At 30.2% G+C, this 27,513-nt stretch overlaps 8 protein-coding genes across 16 annotated transcripts; 2 read left to right on the top strand and 6 right to left on the bottom strand.

Annotated features, from left to right (window-relative positions):
- Window positions 1–68: 68 nt before the first annotated feature.
- Window positions 69–10,081, bottom strand: LOC105828947 (asparagine--tRNA ligase, cytoplasmic). Of its 4 annotated transcripts, none has more exons than XM_028191777.2 (11): window positions 10,069–10,081; window positions 3,133–3,203; window positions 2,830–2,892; window positions 2,244–2,651; window positions 2,020–2,177; window positions 1,782–1,925; window positions 1,529–1,677; window positions 1,334–1,462; window positions 1,000–1,249; window positions 663–926; window positions 69–592 (listed from the first exon to the last, which is right to left on the bottom strand). In XM_028191777.2, exons 3-11 carry the CDS (start codon window positions 2,852–2,854, stop codon window positions 461–463), a joined length of 1,659 nt encoding a protein of 552 aa, XP_028047578.2. In that variant the 5' UTR covers window positions 2,855–2,892; window positions 3,133–3,203; window positions 10,069–10,081; the 3' UTR covers window positions 69–460. The 4 variants fall into 4 exon arrangements, with proteins under 4 accessions (XP_028047578.2, XP_028047579.2, XP_012522995.2 ...); XM_028191778.2 differs by having other exon boundaries at window positions 3,133–3,199; XM_012667541.3 differs by having other exon boundaries at window positions 3,133–3,209; window positions 10,069–10,080.
- LOC105828945 (uncharacterized protein PF11_0213) lies at window positions 3,640–10,914 on the bottom strand. 4 transcript variants are annotated; one of them, XM_012667539.3, is made up of 11 exons: window positions 10,691–10,914; window positions 10,440–10,607; window positions 9,951–10,264; window positions 9,123–9,693; window positions 8,786–9,017; window positions 8,490–8,686; window positions 8,308–8,418; window positions 5,330–8,206; window positions 5,013–5,254; window positions 4,621–4,873; window positions 3,640–4,528 (listed from the first exon to the last, which is right to left on the bottom strand). In XM_012667539.3, the coding sequence occupies exons 3-11, from the start codon at window positions 10,028–10,030 to the stop codon at window positions 4,469–4,471; spliced, it is 4,623 nt and encodes a 1,540-aa protein (XP_012522993.2). In that variant the 5' UTR covers window positions 10,031–10,264; window positions 10,440–10,607; window positions 10,691–10,914; the 3' UTR covers window positions 3,640–4,468. The 4 variants fall into 4 exon arrangements, with proteins under 4 accessions (XP_012522993.2, XP_012522994.2, XP_012522992.2 ...); XM_012667540.3 differs by having other exon boundaries at window positions 10,714–10,914; XM_012667538.3 differs by having other exon boundaries at window positions 10,667–10,729.
- A 109-nt stretch (window positions 10,915–11,023) lies between these two features.
- LOC105828957 lies at window positions 11,024–14,433 on the bottom strand. 2 transcript variants are annotated; one of them, XM_028191781.2, is made up of 4 exons: window positions 14,275–14,433; window positions 13,878–14,205; window positions 12,862–13,127; window positions 11,024–12,671 (listed from the first exon to the last, which is right to left on the bottom strand). In XM_028191781.2, exons 2-4 carry the CDS (start codon window positions 13,958–13,960, stop codon window positions 12,079–12,081), a joined length of 942 nt encoding a protein of 313 aa, XP_028047582.1. In that variant the 5' UTR covers window positions 13,961–14,205; window positions 14,275–14,433; the 3' UTR covers window positions 11,024–12,078. The 2 variants fall into 2 exon arrangements, with proteins under 2 accessions (XP_028047582.1, XP_012523011.1); XM_012667557.3 differs by having other exon boundaries at window positions 13,878–14,188.
- Window positions 14,434–14,913: 480 nt separating this feature from the next.
- Window positions 14,914–16,477, top strand: LOC105828943 (pyridoxal phosphate homeostasis protein). The gene is made up of 4 exons (XM_012667529.3): window positions 14,914–15,169; window positions 15,354–15,714; window positions 15,816–16,057; window positions 16,139–16,477. Exons 1-4 carry the CDS (start codon window positions 15,077–15,079, stop codon window positions 16,205–16,207), a joined length of 765 nt encoding a protein of 254 aa, XP_012522983.1. The 5' UTR covers window positions 14,914–15,076; the 3' UTR covers window positions 16,208–16,477.
- Window positions 16,478–18,832: 2,355 nt separating this feature from the next.
- On the top strand, window positions 18,833–20,106 carry LOC105828952 (neuropeptide-like protein 32). The gene is made up of 3 exons (XM_012667551.3): window positions 18,833–18,991; window positions 19,350–19,476; window positions 19,689–20,106. The coding sequence occupies exons 1-3, from the start codon at window positions 18,983–18,985 to the stop codon at window positions 19,850–19,852; spliced, it is 300 nt and encodes a 99-aa protein (XP_012523005.1). The 5' UTR covers window positions 18,833–18,982; the 3' UTR covers window positions 19,853–20,106.
- Window positions 20,107–20,292: 186 nt separating this feature from the next.
- Window positions 20,293–21,118, bottom strand: LOC105828951 (cuticle protein 67-like). The gene is made up of 2 exons (XM_012667550.3): window positions 20,977–21,118; window positions 20,293–20,850 (listed from the first exon to the last, which is right to left on the bottom strand). Exons 1-2 carry the CDS (start codon window positions 20,986–20,988, stop codon window positions 20,443–20,445), a joined length of 420 nt encoding a protein of 139 aa, XP_012523004.1. The 5' UTR covers window positions 20,989–21,118; the 3' UTR covers window positions 20,293–20,442.
- Window positions 21,119–21,758: 640 nt separating this feature from the next.
- LOC105828950 (MORN repeat-containing protein 4 homolog) lies at window positions 21,759–23,169 on the bottom strand. Of its 2 annotated transcripts, XM_036289410.1 has the most exons (5): window positions 23,014–23,169; window positions 22,625–22,808; window positions 22,415–22,524; window positions 22,086–22,279; window positions 21,759–21,885 (listed from the first exon to the last, which is right to left on the bottom strand). In XM_036289410.1, exons 1-4 carry the CDS (start codon window positions 23,021–23,023, stop codon window positions 22,131–22,133), a joined length of 453 nt encoding a protein of 150 aa, XP_036145303.1. In that variant the 5' UTR covers window positions 23,024–23,169; the 3' UTR covers window positions 21,759–21,885; window positions 22,086–22,130. The 2 variants fall into 2 exon arrangements, with proteins under 2 accessions (XP_036145303.1, XP_012523003.1); XM_012667549.3 differs by lacking the exon at window positions 21,759–21,885 and having other exon boundaries at window positions 22,016–22,279; window positions 23,014–23,168.
- A 27-nt stretch (window positions 23,170–23,196) lies between these two features.
- LOC105828948 (MMS19 nucleotide excision repair protein homolog) lies at window positions 23,197–27,287 on the bottom strand. The gene is made up of 9 exons (XM_012667543.3): window positions 27,191–27,287; window positions 26,651–26,889; window positions 26,234–26,566; window positions 25,560–26,154; window positions 25,181–25,462; window positions 24,362–25,077; window positions 24,015–24,272; window positions 23,779–23,943; window positions 23,197–23,525 (listed from the first exon to the last, which is right to left on the bottom strand). Exons 1-9 carry the CDS (start codon window positions 27,285–27,287, stop codon window positions 23,325–23,327), a joined length of 2,886 nt encoding a protein of 961 aa, XP_012522997.2. The 3' UTR covers window positions 23,197–23,324.
- Window positions 27,288–27,513: the final 226 nt, after the last annotated feature.

Genomic DNA, 27,513 nt, shown 5'->3' with positions numbered 1-27,513 from the left:
ATTTTACATAATAAGGATGAAAAATAACAAATGCTCGAGATATATCACAAAAATTCCCTCCATTTAAATAGTTTTTATGAGTTTTTATTGAGTAGTTTTTGGTATGTTATTCGTGTAACATTTTTGAATATAAGCATAATTATGCAGCATAGACTATAGTTATAATAGTCATTATAATAATAGAAAGTAAAACATGTTTATTAACCTTAAGTAGACGTATGAAATCAGTCGCTTCAATTACTAAAAAGATATAGAAAATAAAAGTGATAAATATTAATTACTAATTTATTTTTATATTTGAATATCTCTACTTAAATTTTTATTAAAAAAAATAATTTTTTTAAAAATTTGTATGTATAAGATCACTACACTGATGCGGCCACTCATGTGATTTTCCCAGTGCGCCTACTTAAGGATTAAACTTATCATTGACGTAATATCTGTATTGAAATACACTTTTTTATGGACGACAACGCTCTAGGAAACGCGGATACAAACACACCTCACGTATGTGATATCTGTTCAACAGCCAGCACAAAAATCGTTCCAATCCCAATCCGTAACCACCATGAGGGCAAGATCCATATCTTCGCTATAAAATAACATTAATTATAAAATCTATAATATCATTTCAATTATAATTTAGAATTTTTTGTATTTACCTGGTCTGTGTACCAGTAGTATGGAGTTGGATCAATGTTTTCACGTTTGTAACCCTCCATCATCTCTGCATAATCCCAGATACGCATTGAACCACCAGCAATTTCACCCACATTCGGTAAAAGTATATCGACAGACTCCGTTAAGCGTCTATCCTCCGCACAACGTTGCATATAAAATGACTTAATTTCCACAGGAAAGCGACAAAGCATTATCGGTTCATTGATAGCATCAGTCATTTTCCTTTCTGGCATTTCTGGAATATCCTATAAGAGACAATAACAATTATACATTTTGTTTGGAATAAAATAATAAGATATACGAAAACTTTATTCATACTTCTCCAAACTCATAAAAGCTGCCATCTTCTTTTGTGATATTGTTTTCTTTTAGATATTCAATGGCGTCGCTGTAGTTCATTCGCTTGAAGGGTTTCTTGGGTATTTGAAAGTCAGGATTCAATTCTTTGACAAGATAACCAAGCGGCGATTGTAAAACTCGCTCAACTACATCACAAATTAAATCTTCTAGTCGATCTAGCAAATCCTCAAATGTAATAAACGGACATTCTCCCTCTATATGTGTGTATCTAAAAATTCCATAAATAAAAAGTAGTCACAAAAAATAGGTATATACCAACTTTTTTAATATAAAGAAACATTTATATACGAACTCTGCGAGATGACGACGCGTTCTCGATTGCTCTGCCCGATACGATTGAGCAATGCAATAAACATCACCCATTGCTGGAATGCACGTTTCAAGATACAATTGAGAACTTTGAGTGAGAAAAGCGTTCTCTCTGAAAACAATATTAATTAATTCATAATTACGCAGTTAATAATTCATTCCATTTATTTATGCATACCCAAAATAATCTAATTTGAAGAGAGTTGAACCACCTTCCACTTGGGTTTGCACTAAAGTTGGTGGAGTTACCTCATGATAACCACGGTCCTTATAGTGATCTCTGAATGCTTGTGTCAATATAGATCTCATAATTAAAATTCTTGATGTCTGAAATTGATAATATATCACTTGTCTAATTATAAAATACTGAATTGATTTAAATCTAACAAAAACTATTGAGAGCTAAAAGTACTAAAACTTTTCTATCATACATTTTCGCCTCGAATCATTATATGCCTGTTGTCCAATTGTACATCAGGTAGAGCTTCTTCGTTCAAAATTGAATCGGCGCCACCAGGAGGCGACGGTCCAATAAGTTTCCAATAATCGACACTTAATTCATGTCCACCAGGTGCCTACAATTTAATATGATAAGATGTAAATATACATTATTGAAATGTATAGCATATCAATAATCTATATAATGTATTAATTATGTCAAATGTATACATTTTTTCCTTCAGGAACAGTTTTCAAGATCCCAAACAGTTGAACAGCAGCTTCTGTAGCAAGAATCAAGGCATCATATGTTTGACAAAGCTTATCAGTCAGTACACACTGCAGAAAACCTGTCCCATCTCGCAACGTGATGAACATAAGGGCTTTGCCTATTAATAAATTATTCAATAAATTATCTGACAGTAAAAGAAATAAAGTTTCAGTATGTTACACACCTTGTCGCCTTAGTCTATGGACCCATCCATATATCTTGACTCTTTGATCTCTGTGATCAAGAGCTTGTTTTATCTTGATTCGCTTTGCTTCTGGCAGTAATTTATCCTCTTCTATAATAATTGCTTTAGCTTCTTCAAGATTCTTCAATCTTTTTTCTTCATCTTCCAATAATTTCTTTTCTTTGTCCTCATTCTTTTTCTGTTCTCTAGCCCAAATCTTGTGTATTTTTTTTAACTGAGATTTAGATGCTGGTTCATATTTTTTGTCATTTTCATGGGAATCCTGATAGATGATTGGAAAGGGTTCCTTATTGGCATGACGCATCGCTCTTAAAATAGTTTTAAAGGGATTGCTCTCAGTACCATCTCCTGTTTCATCATTACCATTCTTGTCTGATGTATAAATACCTTTTAAAATATTTATTGTATTATATATTTTAATAAGTATTACTCATAATTATATTGTTAGTATTAATGACACATACATTAAGCTAATTATATATAACTTTGTACTATTATTTATATATATTCTTATTATTTTTTTACTCTGTTGTTATCACTATTGCATCAGTCTGATGTAACTTACCTGCCAATGACACTTTCGCAGACATATTGATCCATATACTTATTTGACAAACCACTGAAGAACCTAAAAAAAAATTTTAATTGTTAAATTATAATTTTGTTTATACTACAGATCAATATCATATAATGAATAAAAATGCAGATTTTTTTATTTGCAAACATAATTGTAGTTATCTGTTTAACATGGTATATTAAATATTACAGTAAAATTATAAATTATAATTAATATTATATTAGATTTGTAATACATTTGTTTTTTTTACACAATAAAAGAAATATTAGCTTATTTTTTGTCAATAAATACCTTATCCGATTTAAATGCAACAAAATGCAACGTGTCCGAACTCGGAACACCTATCTAAAAATCTGCACTCACTCGCACTTGTGGAAACGGCAAAAATTTCTAAAGGCCCTCACACATGAATTGACATAACCATAACGTAAGGTTTTGACGCGTCGGATTGGGCGACCATAACCGTAACCTGCCGTAACCGGCTAATTCAAGTACGTGATTGGTCGAAATCTTACTGTTACGGTTATGTCAATTCATGTGTGAGGGCCTTTAACACGAACCTCCCATTTATCATATTTGGTCCCAAGGCTATGCTAAATGAGAGGTCCGACTGTATTCCGCAGCTCTATTCCGCATCATGTGATTTCGGCCTTAGAGCGGGTATTTGCGCATACGTTTCTCTTGCGAATGAATTCAAGAATCGAGCTTCTATTTTTCTTTTGATACGCAAAATCAATAGAAAACCCTCTGCTGAAATAATTGTAAATTACAAATTTATTTTGATGAGTTTTGGAATATAGTTTGTTTTGATAAGTTTAGGAACACGATATTAATAAGAAAGTCTTCTATCGGAAATGTCGGAATAATTGTAAATAATTTACAGATTTATTTTAATGAGATTAGGGCCACTTGTACCAAACTCTGATTAACTTAATCGTTGATTAGTCCATTGGAATTGACCAATCGTATTTGTCGTTAAACAAAATTAACAAATGCGATTGGTCAATTCCAATGAACTAATCAACGATTAAGTTAATCAGAGTTTGGTGCAAGTGGCCCTTTAGGGCTGATTTCACCAATTCCGATTACCTTAACCGGTCGGTTATTCCATTGGAATTGACCAGTCACATTTGTTAATTTTGCTTAATGACAAATGCGATTGGTCAATTCCAATAGAATAATCAGCCGGTTAAGGTAACCAGAGTTGGTGAAATCGGCCCTTATTAGAAACACAATTTATCAAACAAGCTTTCTAGAAAATTGTGAATTACAGATTTTCTTCGAAAAAAAATTCTCATTTGTTGATTATTTGTACGATTATGCTCCAAAACTGATCAAAAGTTTAATAAGTAATATTAACAAATGTTATTAAATTTTACTGAATAATATTTATTAACTGAAGTTAAGTTCCATATATATTTTAACTTATATATAAATTATATTATCTCATTAGCTTATTACAAATATACAATATAATATTATTAAACAAATTGTTATTACATATGGTACCGTATAAAATTTAAATATTTTCTCTTAAATACACATTATCTTAATGTTCATTAATTACATCTTGTATATGGATGTTATTACAAATTATAAAGAAATTATAAATGTAAATATGGATAAACTATGATTTCCTGCGAGTTCTGCTCTTTGCGTTCTGTTCTAGTGAATAAAATGTAATACACTAAAAGAAAGATTTCATATTATTTGTTTTTTAATATGCGCTTGCATATAAAAAGTTAAATTAAAAATCACAGAAAAAAAAGAAAAACGTACCTGTTGATCTAGAAAGCTCATTAGATTTGAGAGGTTGCATTTAAATCCATGTGTTCGCAACGTAGAACGTAATTGTTCAATATTTACAGGTTCATATCTTAATATTTTATTATGTAAATCTTTATCAACATCAATTAATCTCATAAAGGCTTCTGTGATGTTTGATGACTTCTCTAGTGGCGATAATGACACACTTTCATAAAATTCCATTTCTTTATTGCTTGTTCCTTTTTCAGAACTTATACTATCGTTGCTGTAATAAACATACATATTATATAAAATGTTACTTGTACATATACATAAAACATATATGATGTTATTTCATATCTTAATAAAATGCCACTGTATTAAAGATACATAAAAAGATTAATTAATATTTATATTAAGTTTACCTATCTTGAGAACAAGGCAATTCATCACCACTGTCTTTCATAATATCCAATTTATCCAAATTGTTATCGTCCATGTTTCGTTTTTTTGGTGGAGGACCTTCGTCTTCACTCGAAAGTTCAGTAATTTCCTGTCCTATCGTTTTCTCAGGTAGTAAAGGATGAAGTTCATTATAAATATGCGTTAACAATTTTACAGCTCTGATACGTTTTTGTACCTTTAATCCATATTTCTTCATTTCTCTCTAGAAATTAATAATTTGCTTATAAGAAAAAAAGTATTTTCTGTTATAAACATTTAATATTGTCATTGCACTTACATGTAATTCAGGAGTATTCATATTGTTATAATCAGGCGGAGGTGTAACATCTTTATCAATTATTTTAGGTACTTTCGCGGTTTCAAGGTTTTGAACATAATTACATTGTAATTGCGTGGATGTATGTGCAGATGTAACTCCTTGATTGCACAATCTACTTGTATCAATCTGTCCCTCGGATAAAGATTTTCTTTTAAATTTCTTAATGCTTGTAAAATTTTGAGTCAAAGTTATAACATTATCATTTAAATTTCTATTATCTGTTGCTGTATCTTTACCCTTATTTTTATGATTACTTTCATTATCGCGTCTGCATGTATTATCATTCCTTAATTCTCTCGTACTTAATGTGTTAAATGATTGACTCTTCTCCATAAAGTGTTGTTTCTCATATTTAGCAATATCCACATTTGCAATATATATATCGTTTTCAAAATTAAGAGAAAAATTTTTTAATTTACAAGCATCTGTTTTTGATACATAATCAGCACAAAGTTCATCTTCAAGCAAACTTCTCATATTTTGAACTGAATTGCAGCTTTCATTATTTAAAAAATCTGGACTGGAAGACACTGTGATCGGACTTAGAATAGATTCTATTTCCTGGTCATTATTTAACTCATTTAAGCTAGATTTTTGTGTTATAGACGTTACATCTGTGATATTTAATTTATCTCGATTTGATTTATTTGCACTATTAATCCCCTTTTCTTCCGATTTTGTTACTGCTTCTGAAAATTTTTTAACTTCGAGCAATTGATTGCTGTCTTCTATATCCTGTATATTATCTTCTGTCTCTTCTTTTCTAGACTGTTGCAGAGAATGAGACATAATATTTTCATGATTAGAGTCATCGTTTTCTGAAATGTAGCTAACATGGGAAGATATACTTTCAACCTCTGTCTCTGAAAAAATTATATTTTCATCTTTTTGTGTTAAAACAGACCGAGTCAAAATTTCATCTTTCTCAGCCTGATCAAAGTTACTATCTTCATTGATAGAATCAGATGATGTACTTTTATTAGACAGATTACTGTCAGATTTATTTCTACTTATTGTTGGACGATATTTTGCTATGCTATTGTCTTTGTGATCTCTTATATATTTAGAATACATAGAAATCTCTTTTTCATCTGTTTCTAAATCAAAGTTGGTTTCATTGAACGATTGATTCTTTGTTTCAGTGTGTTGTGAACATACTGCTGATACAGTTGTTACTTGTTCTGAAATGTTTACGTGCTTCTTGGGTGCTTCATTTAGTAAAGTAAAATTTTGTGTATAATTCAATGTATTATTATGGAAAGGTTCTATTATTTTCTTAGGTGATGAAGAATCTATATATGAATTATTAATCTGTTCAACATCTTCTACATATTTATTAGGATAAAATCCAGAATAAAATTCTGGATTTTTGGCAGAATATGATCGCATACGCTGCTCTATTATAGTTAATCTACCTGGCTTTTTTTTCATATTGATTGGTTGTTCAACATTATTGTCATGAAGTTGAAATTCAGAGTTATCACGTATATTTACATAAAATGAATTTTTCTGTCTTACAGGAGATATTTGTAAAGGATATTCCGCTTCAGAATTTAATTCCGCATTCAATTTGGCATTTTCCTTCTGGATTTGTTCAATAAATAATGAAAGATTACTTTTCTGTTTTATTATCTTCGAAGAATGATCTTGGCTACATTTCGATTTAATACTGTGAGGAGTATCAATTAAAGAATCTTTATTGCCGACAGAACATTTCAGGGAATTTGATTCGAGATCTGGATCAATTTCCATTATATCTTGTTTTACATTTTTCAAACAAGTAGATATATCTTTGTCTAATTCTAAATGTTCTGCGTTCTGAGATTTTGCAGTTGATACTTTTTGACTATAAATATCAATATCCGCATCTTGTTCGATCAAATTCAGTAATATATGAATATTAGAATCTTCAAGATCTTTTGGATGTGATGTAAATTTATCGTTGTATTGCGTTACCGGCGTGTCATCAAACATGTCAGGGGATGCACTAGTTTCCAATTTTGTAGGAGTATTGGTTCTAGAATTAATTTTTTCCAATAAATTCAATGAAGTATTTTTTTCGTCTTGCAAAACGCACAAGTCCTTTGCAAATGTATAATTGTTTTCAGTTGAATGTAAATCATCATTAATATCCTTCTTTAATAACACTTTTTGAGAACACGGAATATTTTCCACATTGTGTGTATAATTCAATGATGTATTGCAAGATTGATCAAATTTTGATAAATTTAAAGTCGTTTCTCTATTTGAATGTACACCTGTACTTTTTTCATAAGTATTATGATCATATTTAATTTCTGCTATATTAGATTTCTTTTGGCGCAAATAAACAAACAAATCATTAATTTTGTATTTTCTTCCTAAAATTCTAACACCAGATAAAGATGTCTCAGAATCAAATACTTTCGAATATTTATCGATTACCCCACAATAAACAAATTCTAGAAAGGCCAAGGCAACATCATAGTCTGCATCAAGCCAACAAATCTTTTCTTTTGCAATAGAGAATTCGGTGTCGTTGGCACTTACATCAAGTAAAATATTTGTACAACGTGTATAAAAAACCAATTTATGCGTCCATATGTGTCTACCATTTTTCACGAACACAATAACGTCACTTGCAGAACTATTATTAAGCATATTTCTCCAACTTGTTGCTAGATCGTCAAGAAATTTCTTTTCTTTGCAACATTCGTTTACTGTACTTGAAGAGAGTGTTAATAGTTTCTCATTATTTGTAGTTTTAACAGTTTGTACTTCGTTTATTTCCTGCATTTGTTCATTACCTAAAGATTTTTCAATGCTTACATTCAGTTCCATAACATTCCGCTCTTCCTATAAAACACAATGCTATTATTATGTATATTACATATTATTTTTAAATGTATATATATATATATATATATAAAATTTATGTTAATGGTACTTAAACTTACATTTAATTTGTGTTCCTTCTTTTCTAATGGTGTTATTTGAGATGATAATTCTTTAACATAAAACATATTTTGAGTTTGAGTTAATTTCGTCCTGTCCCATAATGTATTCTCCTTTAAAAAATATAGATTTTAACGGATGTTTAAAAGTAATTTCTAGTACATAAAAAATTAAATATAATTACAATTTGATGTAACCGTTCAAGTAATTGACTTTTTATAATAATTTTTTCTTTATCGTCAATAGTTTTTTCCATTTTTTCTTGAGATCTTTGAGTAAAATCTTTACATCCCATAAGTATCTCAGCTATCCTCTCTGTTAAGATACGTTCTCTTTCTGCAGCTGTTCGTCTTTGCAAAATAGTTGGTTCAATAGGCTTTTCTTTTTAAACAAAAAAAAAAGAGAAAGGAAAAAGCAAAATTAAAATATAAACTTATTAATTATAAGATTTATCAACTGCATCAATTAATATGTAAGTACTTTTCTTGGATTTATTGGGCCAATTATTTGTCGGTAATGTATTTCTATTGCTACTAAACCCAAAACTTTGCAACGTCATTTTCGGAGGACATTCCACATTATTATCTGGCACTGATGAATTTGAGGATATAGCCACAATTTGAGCTTCATCCCATTGTTTCATTTCCTCTTTCTCATATAGAGATTTAGAAAGCGCTAAAGCAAGTTGGAGATCAGGATCATCCTGCGATGTCTAAAAAAATCATTATTTAAAAGGTTTAGGTTCTAAGAAAGCTGTCTCAATTAATTTCCAATTTTAACGGTTTTAAAAATAATCATTAAACAATTAAATACCTACCATTTTACGTGGAGCAGGTTTCTTCTTGTCTTGCAATATAGGTGCAGAGAGTAGTCCCAACGATTTTCTTTCTGCGGCTTGTCGTTCTTGCAGTTCCACTGCGTTCATTAACTTTTCCGTTGATATATTATTTTTCGTAGCACAACTCTTCATATGTACAGTTTGTAAACTTTCATCTTTAAAATTTTTAAAACACAATGGGCATACATAAGCTGTTTTCACATCAGCTGAACTCTGTGGTGACTCTACTTCTTTCTTTTCAGATTTGAAGAAAGATGATTCAATCAATGGCTGTTGTACATTATGAACAATCTTTTTATTTTGTGATGTTCTTTGGCTTTTGGATTTCTTTTCATTATTAATAATTTTAGGTTTAGAGTGGAGTACATTTTTCTTGCATTTATTTGGAAGTTTGTTACTGTTAATAATTTTCGACTGCATGGAATGTAGTCTTTTGGGCGATTTAAAATCCAATATACTGTCATCATCGTCATGTGAGGATTGGGATGTAGTATCAATTTTTTTGCTTTCATTATCAAAATTATCAGAAAGACAAGCCTTCTTATCTACACTAAATAAAGAAATATTCTATATTACTTTAAATATTTTACATCTTATTGTCTTCTGTTAATACAAAAAATAAATATCTTTGCAAGATGCAAATTTAAAAGGAAAAAAGAATATAATAAATACATTGCAGAATTTTTCATATATTTTACATATATTTTGATGTAATATATTTTCTCAGAAAAGTACAGGTTACATTAAGTCAAACTACAAAAAGCTATTAATTTAACATATTTTACATATGTCGTATATATATAATACCTTTCTTTATCATTTTTCCTTAATCTCAATCTTCTTTCTGGATTAATAGGCTTACAGAATTCATCCTTTTCAACGTTCATTATTGTTATATGTGTTACAAATGTTCTGTTGTTTAAACTGTACTCTGCGTATCGCCGTTAATTTGTGTATCCTTTGATTCGACTTCTGCTTTTTCTCTAACTTGCTGTCTCTCAATTAGCTTCTCAATAGTACCTCTCAAAAATGGAAATTCAGCATAATCTTGTAGCATAGCCTGCTGATCCTCGGAAAGTTGGCTGGCTATGTATTTTTCGTCATTTAAAAAAGGTCTGACACTGCAGAATAACATTTAGTATTAAATTTTTTATTAAAATAGAGTAGCTAACATTTATCAAACAAAGCAATTATAAACATGACACCGACATTAAATGGAGTTGAATGTGAATAAATAATGCAAAGCGTAGATTTAAATGTTTGAAGAATTTATGCATGTATAAGAAAAATAATTACTTTTTTCTCCAGGAAATATACATTGCTCCAGCGTAACAGAGGGTTATGGCGAGCGATATGAGTCGAACATATTTCTGTAGCGGTGTGTTCCTGAGGCGACGTGGTTTCCTGTATGTCTCGTCCGCGGGATCATCAAGCATTTCACAGAGACCGGACAAAGGAAGAAGACTAAAATAATATCAGCGCAATTATTAGCGGCAATGTTTCTACAATACGACTCTACGTACAGATTGACGGTTATGCGATCTAACCTAATCTGACATTCTGACCTGACCTGCTTGTGCTTCGACTAATTATCCGATTTAAAATACTTAGAACTAAATAGCATCTCCATTGGCAAAAACTTGCTGACACTAGCAGCATTAAGTAACAATGAGTTTTATACACTTTAAGCATTCAGTGCTGTTAGTGCCAGAAAGTTTTTGCCAATGAAAAATGCTATAAATATTAATAATGTCCAATTTATGAAATATATACTTACTCATTGTTAAAATTAATTTGATATTTGACTTTTATTCAGATTTAAATCTCCGTTAAATAGTTTTCAAAATTTTAATTCAATTAAAATAATGAGAACAAATATATAAAATGTTACTCCATATTTTTATTGACATAAATCATTTCACATAAGTTGTGTATATATTCGTATATAACTCATCTGTGCTTTCGATACAAATTTGTCTTTAATCGACGATATTTTTCGTGCAAATTTATAACAGTGGAATTTAAAGTAGAGTTATACCATATAATTTTTACACTTCACGCCTCTTGTTTCATTATATCACATTTTACAGTACATCAGATTGTTATTTAAATGCATCTCTTGCAGAATACATTTGATGCATTTCACTTATGCTACTGTTCATATGTAATACATAGAGAATTAATAATTATAATATAAGCTACCATTAACCCTCTGTGTGTACACTTAATTTCACTAACAGTCTGTGCACTGACCCCCTTTTGTCCTGTCCCTTTTTTTATGTTAAATACATTTTGTTTACAAAAAATTTGGAAAAATTCCTAATTACTCTTGAATGACATTTTAAATTTTAATGTTATTTTGGTCATTTATTTAAAATTTTTTAAGCTCCACTTATCACCCAACTCATGGCTACACAAGTGAAAAATTTTGCTTGTTTCCTTTTGGGGGTCAGTGTACAAACAGAGGGTTAAAGTAAGCTAAATAACAGACAATATTGCATTTTAAACTCTCAAGATATCTTTGAGAGTAAAAGCATGATATAACACAATTATGCAAATACAATATTTATGTAATACGAATATTATATAGCAAAATTATTTGAAAGTATATCTCTTACGTTCAGAAAAAAATTGCTAAAAAAAAATGTTGCAATAGTACTTTTTAATTACAACGATAAGATAATCCTGTTGTTTCGAATAGACAAATACTTTCATCGTTACTTTCCAAAGATTATAAACTTGTAGAATTAAAATATATGATCATGTCAATCTCATACGAAACATTGTCAAGTTATTAGTAGTATGACGCAAGCTAAATTTACAACTACATGCTTTATTAACGTGGAATTAAATTTATCTAAATGGTCTAAATATGCTTTGGCAGAAGCATGATTATCAACTATTATGTAGCTAAAATTAAACAAAATCTAAAACTTCACATAGAAGTTGGTGACCAAAAATTCATCTCTCTTAATTCAGACGGTTTAGCTTCGAATACGTTTACGTAAACAGATTTATCTGCCGATTTTTCTTCCTTTCCTATATATGTAAGATTTTGCGAAGATATCGACTTTTTTCGATGTAGTGGTTTGGGTGGTTCCATGTCTGGAAAGAGCTCGTCTTCCTCATCTATTTTTGCTGGAATGACTTCTCTGGATTGACCTAATATGCTTGACAAAAGCCAATTACCCTGATATTTTTCTTTATCTGGTACAAACGGGCCCGTAAAGTATCGGTTCACATAAACTTTTCTGCGTGCTTTTGGCGAACTATCAGGAGTTCCTGACGGTGATGTCAAAGGTGTTGCTGGCAACGACTTGCTGACACTTTTCGTTGTGTTTTCCATTTGCTGAGAACGTGAATCCGATGTGAATATTTTGGTGAATTTACCAGACATCATTTGATTAGCTACGTGAACAATCGATTTGCCACAAAGCGCTGGTTCACCATGAAAACCGTCGTCCGTCCCCTGTGATTTAGGTTTTATATTTCCACTTGCTGAAGATTTATGTGCTTTAATATCACCAACTGAAACAACATGAAGAATTAAACAAGGATTGAAACTTCTTGTCATTAGTAATAAATAATAAGAGAATGTTTATCATCAACACCTGGCAAAAAATGTTTTAATAAAATGATAAGCATTCTCTTAACATTAAGAATTATATGTATTAATCATTATATTTTATGTAAAGATAAATTTTTTTATGATATATACCTGTTTTATTATTTACAACAGGTATAAATGGTTGACACGGCAAAGGGTGTTTACTAAAATCAATCTGCTTCACTTCTTTCAAATCAGAAATAGATTTTTCATTCGTTATCTGATTTGAGGAACTTGCAATATTTTCGTTCAAAACCTCATTTACAATGTGCTTCAAACCTTCTTGTGGTTGAGTATTTTGTGATCTCGGATATCTTACATAAAAAAAACTATCGTCATAAGATGGTGGACTGAATGCGGCTTCATCAAAGTCAAATCTAAAAAAAATACAAAATAATAAATATATTATTAATTTTAAACTAAAATTTCATGCAGCAAAGAAAAGCTAACGTTTACCCTCTCCATCAATAAAATGACTATCAGAGAAGGTGTATTTAAATTTTAATTTAAGCTATAGGCTGTACTCTAAAATTCACTGTCAGTACTGGAAATTTATAGTTTATGTTATATATAGGTTTTTACTAGTAGTGAATATCGAAACACAATATAGAAAACAGTCGCACTTATTGCACAGATAGATAGTACCTAATTATTTATGTTGTCAACTGGTCAATTTAAAATAAAATTTTCTGATTGGTTGGCCCAGTAAAAAATTCCAAACATTGAACTAAAGCTAACAAAAACATAAAAAGGTGATAGTTTCTTCTTTTTTTTTGCTATGGTGAGATAAAGTGGATAATGGTAACGTTTCTTTGCTTGTATAAAATTTCAGCTAAATATTTCAGATAAGTATCAACCAAATAAATTTTGTCTCATATAATATTTTGTATAAAATAATATTAAATTTTATAAGAAACAATTATTCAACTAAGTATATACAAACATACAAGTATAAATAACACATTTTGAAAAAATATCAAATACATGCACATAATGCAATAACAATTTCAAACAGATATCTCAATATGACAGCTACAAATTGTATTAATTGAATATATATCAATTGTTGTAACAATATCTCTAGAAAAACATGTTCAATGATAAAACTTATTAAAAATAAAACCTACTTGTTATCCATTTTTCCTTTCATCCATTGTGGCAATGAAATTCCACTACCGAGAGATCTATCTTGCTGGCTCGAAGAACCCATCTTCGTGCAATTTTGCAAACCCAACGGCAAACTTGACCTTTTTATGTTAATTAATGATATACGAATGCACAAAGTAACACACCAAGGAATAATGCTTTGTTATCCATATTATTCTTAAGTGGTTGATACACGTGTACGTGCTATTTGTTTGTACAGTTGTATAATACAAAAAAATTAGTAGCGGCACTCCAGTTTTTAGAATCTCGACTAAGTTACCGTTCGACTGATCTGCAATTTGACAAACACTTAGAACACAGAAAGATTAAAAACAATGTGTACAATAAAAACAGACGTATAAAATAATCAAAACTTACCTTTCTGTTGATGTTTATAAATGAAATTTTAATGATTATCTTCATAATTATAACCTGCAGCTACTATTTTCGACGGAAATAGCAACGAATAAACGCAATATTGATAACATAATAAGATTACGCCATGTTGATAATCATAATGGCTGTCAAGCAGAAATGGTCTTATTGTCCATTGGTCCCTAAGGACGCATGCGCTGACACGCACAATACGCGGTGAAGAAATAAGTATGTAAGGCCGGTATTCATAGTCGGATCTTATATTTAAGATCATCTTAAGTACTGTCTTAAGATGCCATCAACCAATCACAGAGCATCTTAACTGTATTAGCATCTTAAGACATTGCTTGAGACGATCTCGAAATAAAATTCGACTATGAATACCGGCCGTAGATACTTAAATTTTAATATTTTAGAAAATGTGTCCAATTTTATTGTTACGTCGCAAACAGCCGCGACTTGTAGACGGATTTTAAGCCCGTTTTAGCCCGGATCTACAATAGGTATAATAAGCCTTAAACCATAAGGAATTAACCAATTATATTCGATTATTCTTCTCATATTCGATTATAATTGGTCAATTTCTTATGGCATAAGGCTTACTACACCTATTGTAGATCCGGCCTAAGGCTTATTACACTATTGTAGATCCATGCTTAAAAGAAGATAAGAGACCGACCGATAAGATTAGGTTGGAAAGAACGAGAATGTACGGGGAAAGATATTAGAAAGAAAAAGAAAAATATTTTCATTATTTTAAACAAATAAAGATGCTCGATTATTAAGCATACTTAGCATACAGTTTATGGCAACATTTAAATTTGGTATGGCAGAAATAGCAGCAAATTTAAAATCTATTTGCGACAAGATATCCTATGCTGCCACGAAGAGAGCACCGGTATTATTTTTTATACTTAGCGGTTACTATTAATTAAATATATAAATTTTTTTAAATAAATTGTGTGTGTGTGTGTGTGTGTGTGTGTGTGTGTGTATACGTTAAATAAATTTATAAAAAGCATTACGTTTTGAAATGCAAACGTTTAACTGTGTAGATCAAGAAATTTATTTTATTCTTACAGGAGTATCGATATTATGAACCACGACTGGTAGCAGTTAGCAAATTACAATCCACAGGATCAATAGTAACTGCTTATGAGGCTGGTCAGAGACACTTTGGTGAAAATTATGTAAACGAATTAGTGGAGAAGGCATGTAGCCCACTAATCCTTGAAAAATGCAAAGAAATTCAATGGCATTTTATAGGCAATTTACAAAGGAATAAGGTCAACAAAGTTTTAAGTATACCAAATTTATATGTCATAGAAACTGTCTGTAGTGACAAACTTGCAAATGCGCTCAATAATTCATGGCCAAAATTTCGAAAAAGTGATGACAGCAAATTAAATGTCATGGTACAAGTTAACACAAGCCAAGAAAAGGGTAATAAAATGTTGTAGTTTATTTTAAAAAATTATATGAGACAGTAATTTTTTCTTTGATAAATGTTGGATTATATTACAGAAAAATAATTGTAATTACAGAAAAAAATGGTTGCGATGTTGCACAAGTATCAAGCATTGTAAAATATGTTGTGCAGAATTGTCCTAATTTGAATTTTATGGGCCTCATGACAATAGGAATGTTTGGCTATGATATTACAAATGGACCAAATCCTGATTTTATTTGTTTAATAAAATGTAGAGAAAAGGTGTGTGATGAATTGGGGATTAACATAAAAGACATCGAATTATCAATGGGAATGTCCAATGATTATGAACAAGCAGTAAGATCTTTGAATTTACTTATAAGCAATATTATTAATAGATTCTATGTTTTTATACAAATGTATTATTTTCTATTGTAGATTGAACTTGGCAGTACAAACGTAAGAGTAGGAACAGTTATTTTTGGTGAAAGACCACAAAAGAATTGAAAATATAATGTATTATAAATCAGCAATTTTATCTTTGGGGAAAAAGATATTGGGGGATAGGGACATATTTGTTTATATCAACATATGTCAGAATCAGATATGTATAACGAATATTCTTTATACAACAGCTAATATTTTTTCTGTTCTAAAACTATTGAAATCAAATATTTCGAACATACTGTCTTCCATTTTTGTTACTTTAATCTAATCAGCAATATGGATAAAATAAACGTGCAGCACAAAAGAATAATTCTGATATTTAGAAAAAAACTTGAAATAGAGAAAATAATAAAAGATATAATATGTTGATATTCTATATATACATATACATATTTTACACACATACACATACACACATAGATATACATATGTATATAAATGTACAAAATGATATATATAAAGTATTAAAGATTATAAAATGTGTCAAAATTATATTTCTGCATTATTATATATTGTTAATTATAATTATCTTATTTTTAATAACAAAATACAAATTTTGTTAATAAATATGTCAAGTTATTCAGTTTTTGTTTAACTGTATAAACTCTAAGCATATATTGCAATAATATCGATAATAAACAAATGTTATTTATAATTTAATAAAGTTTAAGAACTATTGACTTTCGGAATTTGTACAAAAATACTATGTACAATATTCTTTTTTATCTTTTTTGATTTCAAGTTTATGTGAGAAGCAAGAAATTTTTGTAAATAATTTACCTTATTCCTTCTTTTGTATGTCTTCAATAATAATATAATAAATTATAAATTTGATATTAAAACTTTTTAACAATTAATAAAATAAATTAATTAAAATAAGACAAAAATGTGTTTATCTTTTGTTTTAATATAAATTTAATATCTTTGTAATAGAAAAATACGATCTTGTACATTTTAAAACAAAGATCCTTTTTTTATTTTTCTTTATGTTCATTAAAATTGATTTCTAGATTTATTAATTAAATATCTTGTTTTTGTAAATTCACTGTTCTCTTAAATCACTTTGTATATAAAATTCTACAACTTATATAAATACAAGTGTTTATAAAAATTATTAAATAAGTTCTATGACTTTTATTAATTTATTGTACATATATATATAAAGTTGATATGATGAAAGGGCGTGGTCCAACGTGATTTCAATCTTCAACCTCATTATAACGTACAGACACACATATGTAGGTCACCTTCACCGTTTTTTTTATAGGAGTATGGTTCAAATGGTATCTTGTGCAAGGTCACGAATTACGCAAGTTACCGCTCTTAAAAGTTATGGAAGTCAGTCAGTCACTTTCTTCGTAAAATCATAGGTTGTATGTATTCGTTGCCCATTATTCGCTCAATAATCGATCAAAGCTAAAGCTATTCTTTTTTATAGAATAATATAACAAATGCTAAAGATGAAGGAAAAAAGAGATAATAAACTTACTAAAAATTATTATATATTAAATTTTATCTTGCAATTTTCATCCCTTAAAATTGTAGTATAAATTATTATAAAGTATTTAATTTTAAAGGATGTAACTTTGTTTTTTTAATTAAAATTTTTAATGTGTGTAATGATATAACGTGCTTTTCAATGTCAAACAGTTTCTTTGACACGTTCTTTATACTCTAATACAACTGGTGTTTTTAAAAAATCCACAAAAGCTTATTTGTGAGGAAAGATATATGTTCTGGATTTTAAAAACACAATTATATTTTTTTTCAATTAAAAATTTTAAAAATATTTTGCGATATATATGTTTCTCTTATATGTACTTCTCCGCACGTATATGTTGCAAGCAACTAAAGAAAAATTAGACACAAGTTGCCCTTATAATATGCGTCAATAAAGAGACAACGTTGCAACTTGACGTAAGCTTGCATCAGACAATCGTAAATGAGGAGATTGGTGCACACTGTAGTATTGTATGATGAAATATTCATAATGCGAAGTACATACACGTATTGCAGTTTAGCATATAAATTTAAAAGTGACATGGGAATTTCAACTATATGGTTCGATATGAGTGTACAAATGTAAACAACTTAATTACTACTGTTATTACTGTATGTATTACCTCTCATGATTTAATAAAATAAAATTTACAAATTGAAACATATGAAATGCATTATGAATTTCTTTTATTTTTTACTTTTATATTTTTGTACTTTATAAAAATTATGAAATAACATTAATTATGTTATTCTTGTGGATATGTTATAAAACAAGAATGTATTTGTTTGATTCATTTTACGTTTAAAGTAGCAAACGTGCAAAAATATAAGCAGTGTAAAAATTGTAATAAACGAATGAATTAATTGCGATATTCTCGAGAAATCAAATTCAATTTTCAAAAAGACGAAATCAATTTATAATTTATATAAGATTTAAATTTGTATATTTCTGGTATATTTCATCAATCTATATCCATCTTATAAAATGCAATTCAGTAAATAAAAAACTAATTTATTTTCAGTTTATTATAGAAAAAAAATTTATATTTTACTTCTGACGTCATAATGGGACATGATTGCAATAAGAAAACAGGAGCTTTACCACCGAAGGCGTAAATTGTAGTCATGGCTTAACAAGATACAATAATTTATAACCATGTGATGCAATAACGCCTTACTATTATAGTAGTATGCGTACACGCACAATACTAAAGAAGTTTTTGGAAAAAATTGTACCATGCACACTAGACAGGTTTGCTGCAGCACGTGTATAAATAGGCTGTTAGATTTAGACAGAGCAGTCAATCCTTGTATTCCAACAGGAAAAGCGACATCATGTTCAAAGTAAGTTTCTTCAAAGCAGAAACAATTAAATCTAATCTTAAGATTAATTATTTGTATAATTCTGCTGTATTTTTTTCAATTTGTAGAAAAATTAGTAAAAATAATGAGACTTTTAAGTTAAGATTACAGACTATTATTTCTAGAATTATTATAATATTATAATATGAATCGTAAGAAAAAATATGTATATATGTAATTTTTATATTACATGCTTATAAACATTTTAATTTTAAAATTATTTTTAATTTTAAGACAAATTTATAAACAATGTTAATTAATATCCTAGTAAATAAGATTTAAAATCTCGAAAGTTAAAATTGAATGAAAATGAATAAACGTTTTTGTATTCATCTTGCAGCTTCTGGTAGTCTTCGGCCTCTTGGCCATCGCAAACGTTTACGCCGGCTTGGTCAGTGCACCTGCGCTCGCTCTCAAGCCAGCTGCAATTGCCATCGCTCCTGCACCTGCGATTGCTGTTACTAAAAGTATGGTCGATTCTTTATTGTTTACAGAATACATGGAATTCCACACGATATAGCATTAAAAGAATTATTAGCATCCTACATTTTAACGATTTTGGAACCATTAAAGCCATCACATACACGAATGATAGTGGATAATTAATTGCTAGAGAATGTAAATTCTCTTTTTCATTTTTTCCCTTTGTCTATTTTAACATTCGTTAAATTTGTTGCAGCTGCGTGGGCCGCTCCCGCGTGGGGTGGTGCTGCCGGTTGGGGTAATGCTGGCTGGAACGGTGCTGGCGCGTGGGGTAACAATGGCGCGTGGGGTAATGGTGCGTGGGGTAATGGCGCGTGGGGTAATGGCGCGTGGGGCGCTGGATTAGGACTTAAGGGCTAAATCTAGATCTCTTTTACGTTGACTGATATAAAAAACCCACCGCCAACCCACTAGCAACTACACATCACAAAATGTACCTCGCCCCTAATATTGGATACATACGATTCGCTGATGCATTTCACAATTTCCCCTGATAAATTCAAAATTTTCTTTTTCTATTGGAAAGTTTTCTTCCCCGTCCCATTTGAAATTGTTAATAAATTATTGATAAATGTCGCGGAAAAGACATAAAATAAAATTTTATAGATAAAAAACAAGTGTTGTTTTATCTTACAGAAAGTATTTTACCCTCTGTGTCTCTATTACAAATTAAGATTTTCCTAAAATAATACATAGTTTTAATATTCTGGCATCTCCTCTGTGCCATCCTCTCATGATCCGTAATTAACTCAATCCCTTTAGAAACGAAACATTCATGGGAAACAAAAATTAAATACTGATTATAGAGTAAGGTATAATTTTTATTGCGTAACTACCTACATTGTAGTGCCATTAATTTGTCACGTACAAAAGTAGTCACAGATGTCGAGAATTTTTGAATAAATATATATGTATTATGTAAAATCGCGTCTGATGTGAATGTGACCGGTCTAGTAGGCATAGGCGATTCCGATCGGGCTGCTGTAGCTCATGTGAGATACTTCGACGGCCGGCGAGTAAGCGACTCCGAGAGCTGGGCGCACAGCTTGTAGAGCTGGTACAGCGGCCGTGGCGTATGTCAATGGGGCTGGATGAGCAAGATGAGCGTAGGTGGTGATAGCCGGATTAGTCACGCGAATGTCGGCTTTGCTCGAACTAGAGAAAGGCGTATCGATGGTCTTGGTTTGCGTTGCTACCTGCGCCAAATTACCAGGGCTGCGTAGTATATTGTCGGATGTCGACGTGATGGCATGGGGTTGAACGTGCGCTATTGGCGCGATCTGATACTGCAGAGCGGAAGGCAGAGCTCCGATGTAACCGGCATTAGCCGCAGCCAGCATGCAGGCAATTACGAACAACTAAAATAGAATTTTTCTCAGCAACTTGATTTGAAATTATAAAGTATAACATATATTTATTCTTATTTCTTAGACGTGTATATATACTCGCCTAGAATCTAATTCATCGCAATTGATCATACGTACCTTAGCTGCCATTGTGGTGTGGGGGGAAGATTTTGCGATGACTTCAATCGCTTCTGAGTCGAAATACGAATGCTACAATCCGTGACAATCGGTACTTTTATACTTGGCGGACAAACGAGCCACACGAAATCTTTCGGTATCCACAGTTCGCCATGGTGGGATATAGTGTCAAGGATATATTTAATATTGCGCCATTACGCTGAGAGCGTCTTACTCCCCTTGAATCGTGTGCCCTTCAAATGATTTATAAGTACCTAAAGTATTTTTTCTTGTTAATATAACGTTTTCTTGTTAATATAATGTCCCGGGAGATATTTAAAATTTATTAAAATTAAGTAAAAAGAGTAAAAAGTTATATTTACCTCTATCTCTAACTTAATTTAAACTTTATAAATTTTAAAACTCATGCATCATCCTTAACGAGAATAGACTACGAATATAATAGTTTAGAGTAAAATTTTGAATTACTTTTTCTTAATTTTTGATATGACTCATTTAATGAATTTTATTTATATATATTAAAGTCTTATATTTTCGCCAAAAAGATATAAATAAAAGGAATACAAAAAAAGTGATACAGAACACTTGTTTCTTAGCCTGACTTTCAATTAAATGTTTCTAAATCTAAAAATTCAATTTTTATATATTGTTATACTAAAACATTACATATGCGAATTTTATACATCAATTGATGCCACACCTTGATCTTCAAAACTGGAACATCCGGCTTGGCCACGCCTCTCTGAGCGGAAAGTAGTCTAGCCTTGTGTTCCCTCTCAAACTTTTCTTTTTTAGGGCGTAACTCGTTACAATTATACTTCATTGGATTCAGAAAACTGGTATCACTCACATTACGCGCATTCTTAATTTTATATAAATGACGATAAATCTGCATTTCTTTTTCCAATCCTGTACAAATTTGAGATACGTTTCGGACACTAAAATTTTATTTGTAAACGGATACTATGGGAAAGATTTAAATACATCACGCATCTAATAAGATAAAGAATATTAAATATAATAATAAAATTTATCCAAATATTATAATGCAGGTTTTTATTTCTTCTATATCAATGAGAAATATTAACCGGCAAATAAAGACTACATACGTTCTATTTTATTAGTTATGCTTCTACAATTTATTCTATTTCCGCTTAACTGCATTGAGCACGTGCCATCATAGAAATTTTTTGCGCTTTCTGTATTATGTCAGGACAACGTCGTCGTCTTACTAATCTGCAATCTTGAAAGAAACCTTCGTTTCTCGGAAATCCATGCGATTCATCGGCATAAGTTACTAAACCTGGTTACAAATTTAAAAAAACATAATTTACATCCAAATTACAATTAAAAAACAATATTTAGTTAAAAAATTGTTGTAATGTTTTATCTACAAAATTATAAATTGATAAAAAATTATTGTAACTTGACTATGTACCTAAACCCCAGACACGTCCTCCGCGAAATTCTCCTTCAAATTTCATTCCGTCGGCTCGCCAGAAAACACCATGACCGTGAAACCATCCTTGCATAAATTCTCCCTCATACCTGAAAAAGAGAATTTAAGTGGTTTTATATAAATATATACACGGGACAATATTTCTGAATAAAACGCACAATTTTAAAATAAACTTGCAACGTAACTTACTTCGCTCCGTCGGGAAATACAATAACTCCCAAGCCGGAGCATAATCCATTTTGAAACGCTCCATCGTACCGCGTTCCATCCGGTAACACCAATAGGCCAGCGCCGTGTTTCAATCCTCTACGGTTCCAATCGCCGATATATTTTGTTCCGTCGTCATATTTGTACGCACCACTCTTTGCTACACCTATAGACGCGTATTTAATTTAAAAAAAAAACAAACATTTTATTTAAAATAACAAATTTTATAATAAAAAATTCTATTTATATTATTTTATTCTCGATCTTTTGTACGTAACAGACACTTTTTTTTAAATTAAATTAAAAATTGAAATAAAATTTAACATAATCATATTCTAAAACAAATAAAATAAATGTTGCAATATTCTTACCATCACCCATGCCTGCACTGCACTGTACGCATCTAAGCCAGCCGCGATTCTTAATCCATTTATAAAGATCAATTCTTTATTCAATTAACAAAGATATTTAAGGGGAAGAGAGGGAAACCCTAGGAGATGCTTAGGAAAATATATTGTCAATTAAACATATAAATGAAAATAATCGCATGTAAATTTAGATATAATATGTTGATATTTGGTGAGAAATTTACATTTTTCACAATGTATATAAAAGTAAGGCAAAAAATATATATAAAATCACGTTAGAGATGTATTTATACAGAATCGAACTGTGATATCGTTCATTCCTTTGACTGTTCTTCAGATGCACCCACTAAGTACCATCGTGTTCTCGCATCCACTGCAGCCTTCCTAACTAAGCGTTTGCGATCGTCGATTATTATCCCCAATTTATCTAACACAGTTTGCTTGTACGGGTTTATTAGAATAGTTGGATAATTAGCATAATGCGCTAGACATTCTAGGGCCGCAATTCTAACACCCTATTAAGTACCAAAATATTTATTTACACAGTGATGTGATAAAAGTTTGAAAAGTTAAAGTTCATGTAAATAATAATGTAAAGATAATATTTGTGATTATGTCATAACAGTTTCACGCATGAACTTTGTGCCAAAGATCGGAAGGCAATGGCAAATCACCGAGAATATCTTTGCCAAAACAATCATCACGGAACATGCATTAAATAAAAACTATAATCTTAAATCAATAAAGTTTAATTAAAAAAGTAATTACCATAATCCGATGCGTTGATAGTTGCATAAGCCGCGGTATAATACATTGTAAATTATCAGAAAATACGTCATGTTTAGTATCAAGTAATAGTTTAAATGACATCAATGTCCAGAGAACTAAATACTCATTACTAAGAGAAAGAGACTCGATCAACAGTGGCACCAACTGACAATATAATATATCAAAGTATTATTTCCATTGCAAGATAATACTTTTATTATTGCATCAAAACTTACCTTTGTTAAATGCAAAAATAATAATTCTTCAGGTATTTGTTCTAGTAAATGTACTAAAGCGATAAGATAATTCTGTCTTGACATGTTTTTAAAATTAATATTTTGCCGCAACAAATATTCAAACACTCTTTGTTTGTAAAAAATTTTTACATTGCAGAAATTTTCTGTTATCAAAATATCCTCATATTTATTTACTAAAATTTGATATTGTTCACCTATAAATTGACCTAGTTCATCGTGACTTAATAAGTGTGTAAGCTGTAAAAACAAAGATAAAAGAAATTATCTTATCTGCACTATTTGTATTATAACCAAGTATTAAATTATTATAATTTAAGCACACGTACATTTTCCAGAAAGTATTGAGATTTTGCGTATCCTCTCATGATAAGTGCTTTAGTCATCCAAATTTGAAAGTTAACTGTATGTTGTTTCAATTTAATGTCATTGTTTGCATTTAAATTATTATTTATTTTATCTTCTAAACAAGACACAATTCTATCAAGCTCTGACACTTTCATTTTATTTAGTAACACAGATAGAAATTTACAGCTTGTTTGCCTTATATCCAGATTACAATTGTTAGTTGCTAGATTATACAAATTTTCCACCATATTATTATTTATATTTAGATCGATATCTTTCCGTAAAGAAATGAAAAGATTCATCATTATAGTTACATCAGTTTCAGGATTTTTTGTATTCAAAGCTGTAGTGTATTTCGCTACAATTGCACGTTGTTCTTCGATTGTTATATTTCGTATAATTAACTGGCATATATTAGATATTAACTTTTTATAATCGACAACATTTGTCTCATATAAAATTAATTTATCAATAATATGGCATTCCTTATACAGAAATTGATGTATATTGTAATCAGATTTCTTTAAACCAATTAACTTCTGGATATTCAGTAAAGTCGTAATACATATATCAGTATTAACAGTATTTGTTATCATTGTAACAATTTTTGGAAGTATCACACAGCCTAGTTCACGTATTTTTGCAATTGCTGATAAAGCTTTTATTCTACGTTTCAGTAATTCTATTTCCGTTTCATCTAAAATATTTCATTAACATTACTCTTCATGGTTCTAATATATTCTGTTTTGTCAGAAACAAGTATATAATATGTCAATATTATATATCTACATTTAACTTACCTATGTTGGACAATAATCTCTCTTTAACTAACATTGATATTTCTTCAAGATATAACACAGCAAAGTCTATAATAGTTGTATGACATATAATTTGTATTTTATCGCATCCTTTTTCAATTTCATTGCATATTGCATTGTATAATATAGAACGTTGCACGTCGTTTAAACGCATCTTTTGAATTGTTAAACCAAAGAATATTTTACTTTTTAATTCAATACTTTCTGCTGTCAAGCTATCTAAATACATTTGAGATATATTTGTCCATGATAATTCTGGAATATCTAATTAAATTTCATTATATTTATGTTCAATGAGCAATAATAGTAGTGCAAAATAAATGCAAAATCTTTATCACATCAGTTCACTGTTACAACTTACCTTGAATGTAAATGTCATGATCGGAAGATATCTTCATGAAATTGTTTAATGTTTCTATCAATACAATTTTGTCGTTTAACGAAGTCTTTGTAGAATATTGTCCAATACACAGAGGTATTACAGCTTTCAAGATTTGTACACATATCGTTTTGTTAATTGCAGCTATTGTTTCCAATAGCGTTTGGGCAGGTCTATATAAACTCAGTTGCACATCGCATAACGACCATTTTAGATCAGTGATTATTTTGTCAATAAAATTTTTGCAAACAGTCTCATCGACTGATATAACTTTAATTAAAGACGTCATTGCTTGTAAAGCAGCGTCTCTTGTTTCAATGTCCCTTCCTGGCATTACTTCCTTCTTCAAAACTGCCCATAGGTCAGGTAAATATGATTCTATTTTTGATAACCCAAACGTTTGAACACTTTCACGTAATAGGTTGAAGGAATCCAGTTTAGCAACAGTGAGAGTAGAACATGATTTGTCAATTATAAGAGGTAAACAATAATTCGCAAACTCTGGAACGGCACATAAACAAGGTGCTAATTTTTCTGCCAAATCTTCTCGTGTTACATTTAGAGCCTCCATACCAGACTATAAAACACATGTATAAATGTTATATTTATGTAAATATACACAAAAAATAAGATAAAAATTTTGGTAATATAATTACAGGATTAAAATCAACTGGAAAATAGCATGCCATAACTTCAAACATTTCTTCAGTTAAATGACCTAATGGAAATTCTTTTATAAAACGTGGTAGCATATTAAACAGTAACATGAGATTATTTGGATCTCTTTCACCATCCATAGAGCTTATAATACCATAAATTAAATCTGAACCCATAGATCTCAAATTATCTGACCTAGTGTCTATTAAATTTTTAAGTATTAGATATATTTTACGACGTTCAGGTAACAGCTGAGATTGACACTGAACATGCTCAAACATAATTCTTAACAAGGACTGTGATGCGTCTTCAGGCAAATGACTCATAGTCACCTAAAAAAAAAAGAATTGATAAAAATTCAATAAAAAGAAGAAAACAATACCAAAGATAAAAGGACATCTGAAATAAATGCTCACAATTGCTTGAATACCATTTAGTACAGATGGTATAATACTATAATGATCCTTCATCCGGTCGCAGTAAAACATTGTAATAAAATGTAATTCTGATTCAGTAAGATAATCTTGGGATAAATGGGATAAGACAGTAGACAGTGCCGTAACCCCTTTTTCCCTTGTGAGAACATTTTGGTCTGTCATGTAAGAACCTAGTATCTCCACAAATGTGCATAGTTTCATAGAACCTGATTCTATTTCTAAAACAAAACAGTGTCTTCCATGATATAATTTTATATTGATTTTGTATAATAAAATATAGAGATTTCAATATATTTATTAAATCAAGAGATGTAACAGCAATTGTAAGATTTAAATTGATCTAAGTATGTTTGAAATTACATATTTCTCTGAGTTCAAAAAATAATAAATAAAAAAAACAAAATATATTATTTTTTTACTCCAAATTTGTATTTCTTGCTACAAGTTCTTTAATATTTTTGTATGTAACATACGTAACACAGGACAATGTGTCTAAAAAAGATTTTTTAAGATACGTACCGGAAGCTATATGTTTGCATAATGAACTTAGAGCCGTTGTATCTTTGAAACTAATTTCCAATCGTTCGATTAAATCAAAATTCGGAGACGAGGCCATAACCAAAAACTGTTGTTTACACGAGACAGTCAGCACATGGTAGGAGCCGTAGGAGGTAGGAAAGCAACTACAGGAAAGTCGTATGCGTAAAAAGAGTTCTATTTCACTCTGGCGTTTCGCGCTGATTGGCTCTACCGAAGTAAAGGTTTGGGTAATTCAGAAATTCTCTATCGTAAGGGCCATCTACAATGGAGTGTTTTAGCCGTAACAGCACTAAAACTACGGC

The sequence above is a fragment of the Monomorium pharaonis genome, chromosome 7 (assembly GCF_013373865.1).
Source record: "Monomorium pharaonis isolate MP-MQ-018 chromosome 7, ASM1337386v2, whole genome shotgun sequence".
NCBI lineage: Eukaryota > Metazoa > Arthropoda > Insecta > Hymenoptera > Formicidae > Monomorium > Monomorium pharaonis.
This window is presented reverse-complemented; position numbering and strand designations above follow the sequence as displayed.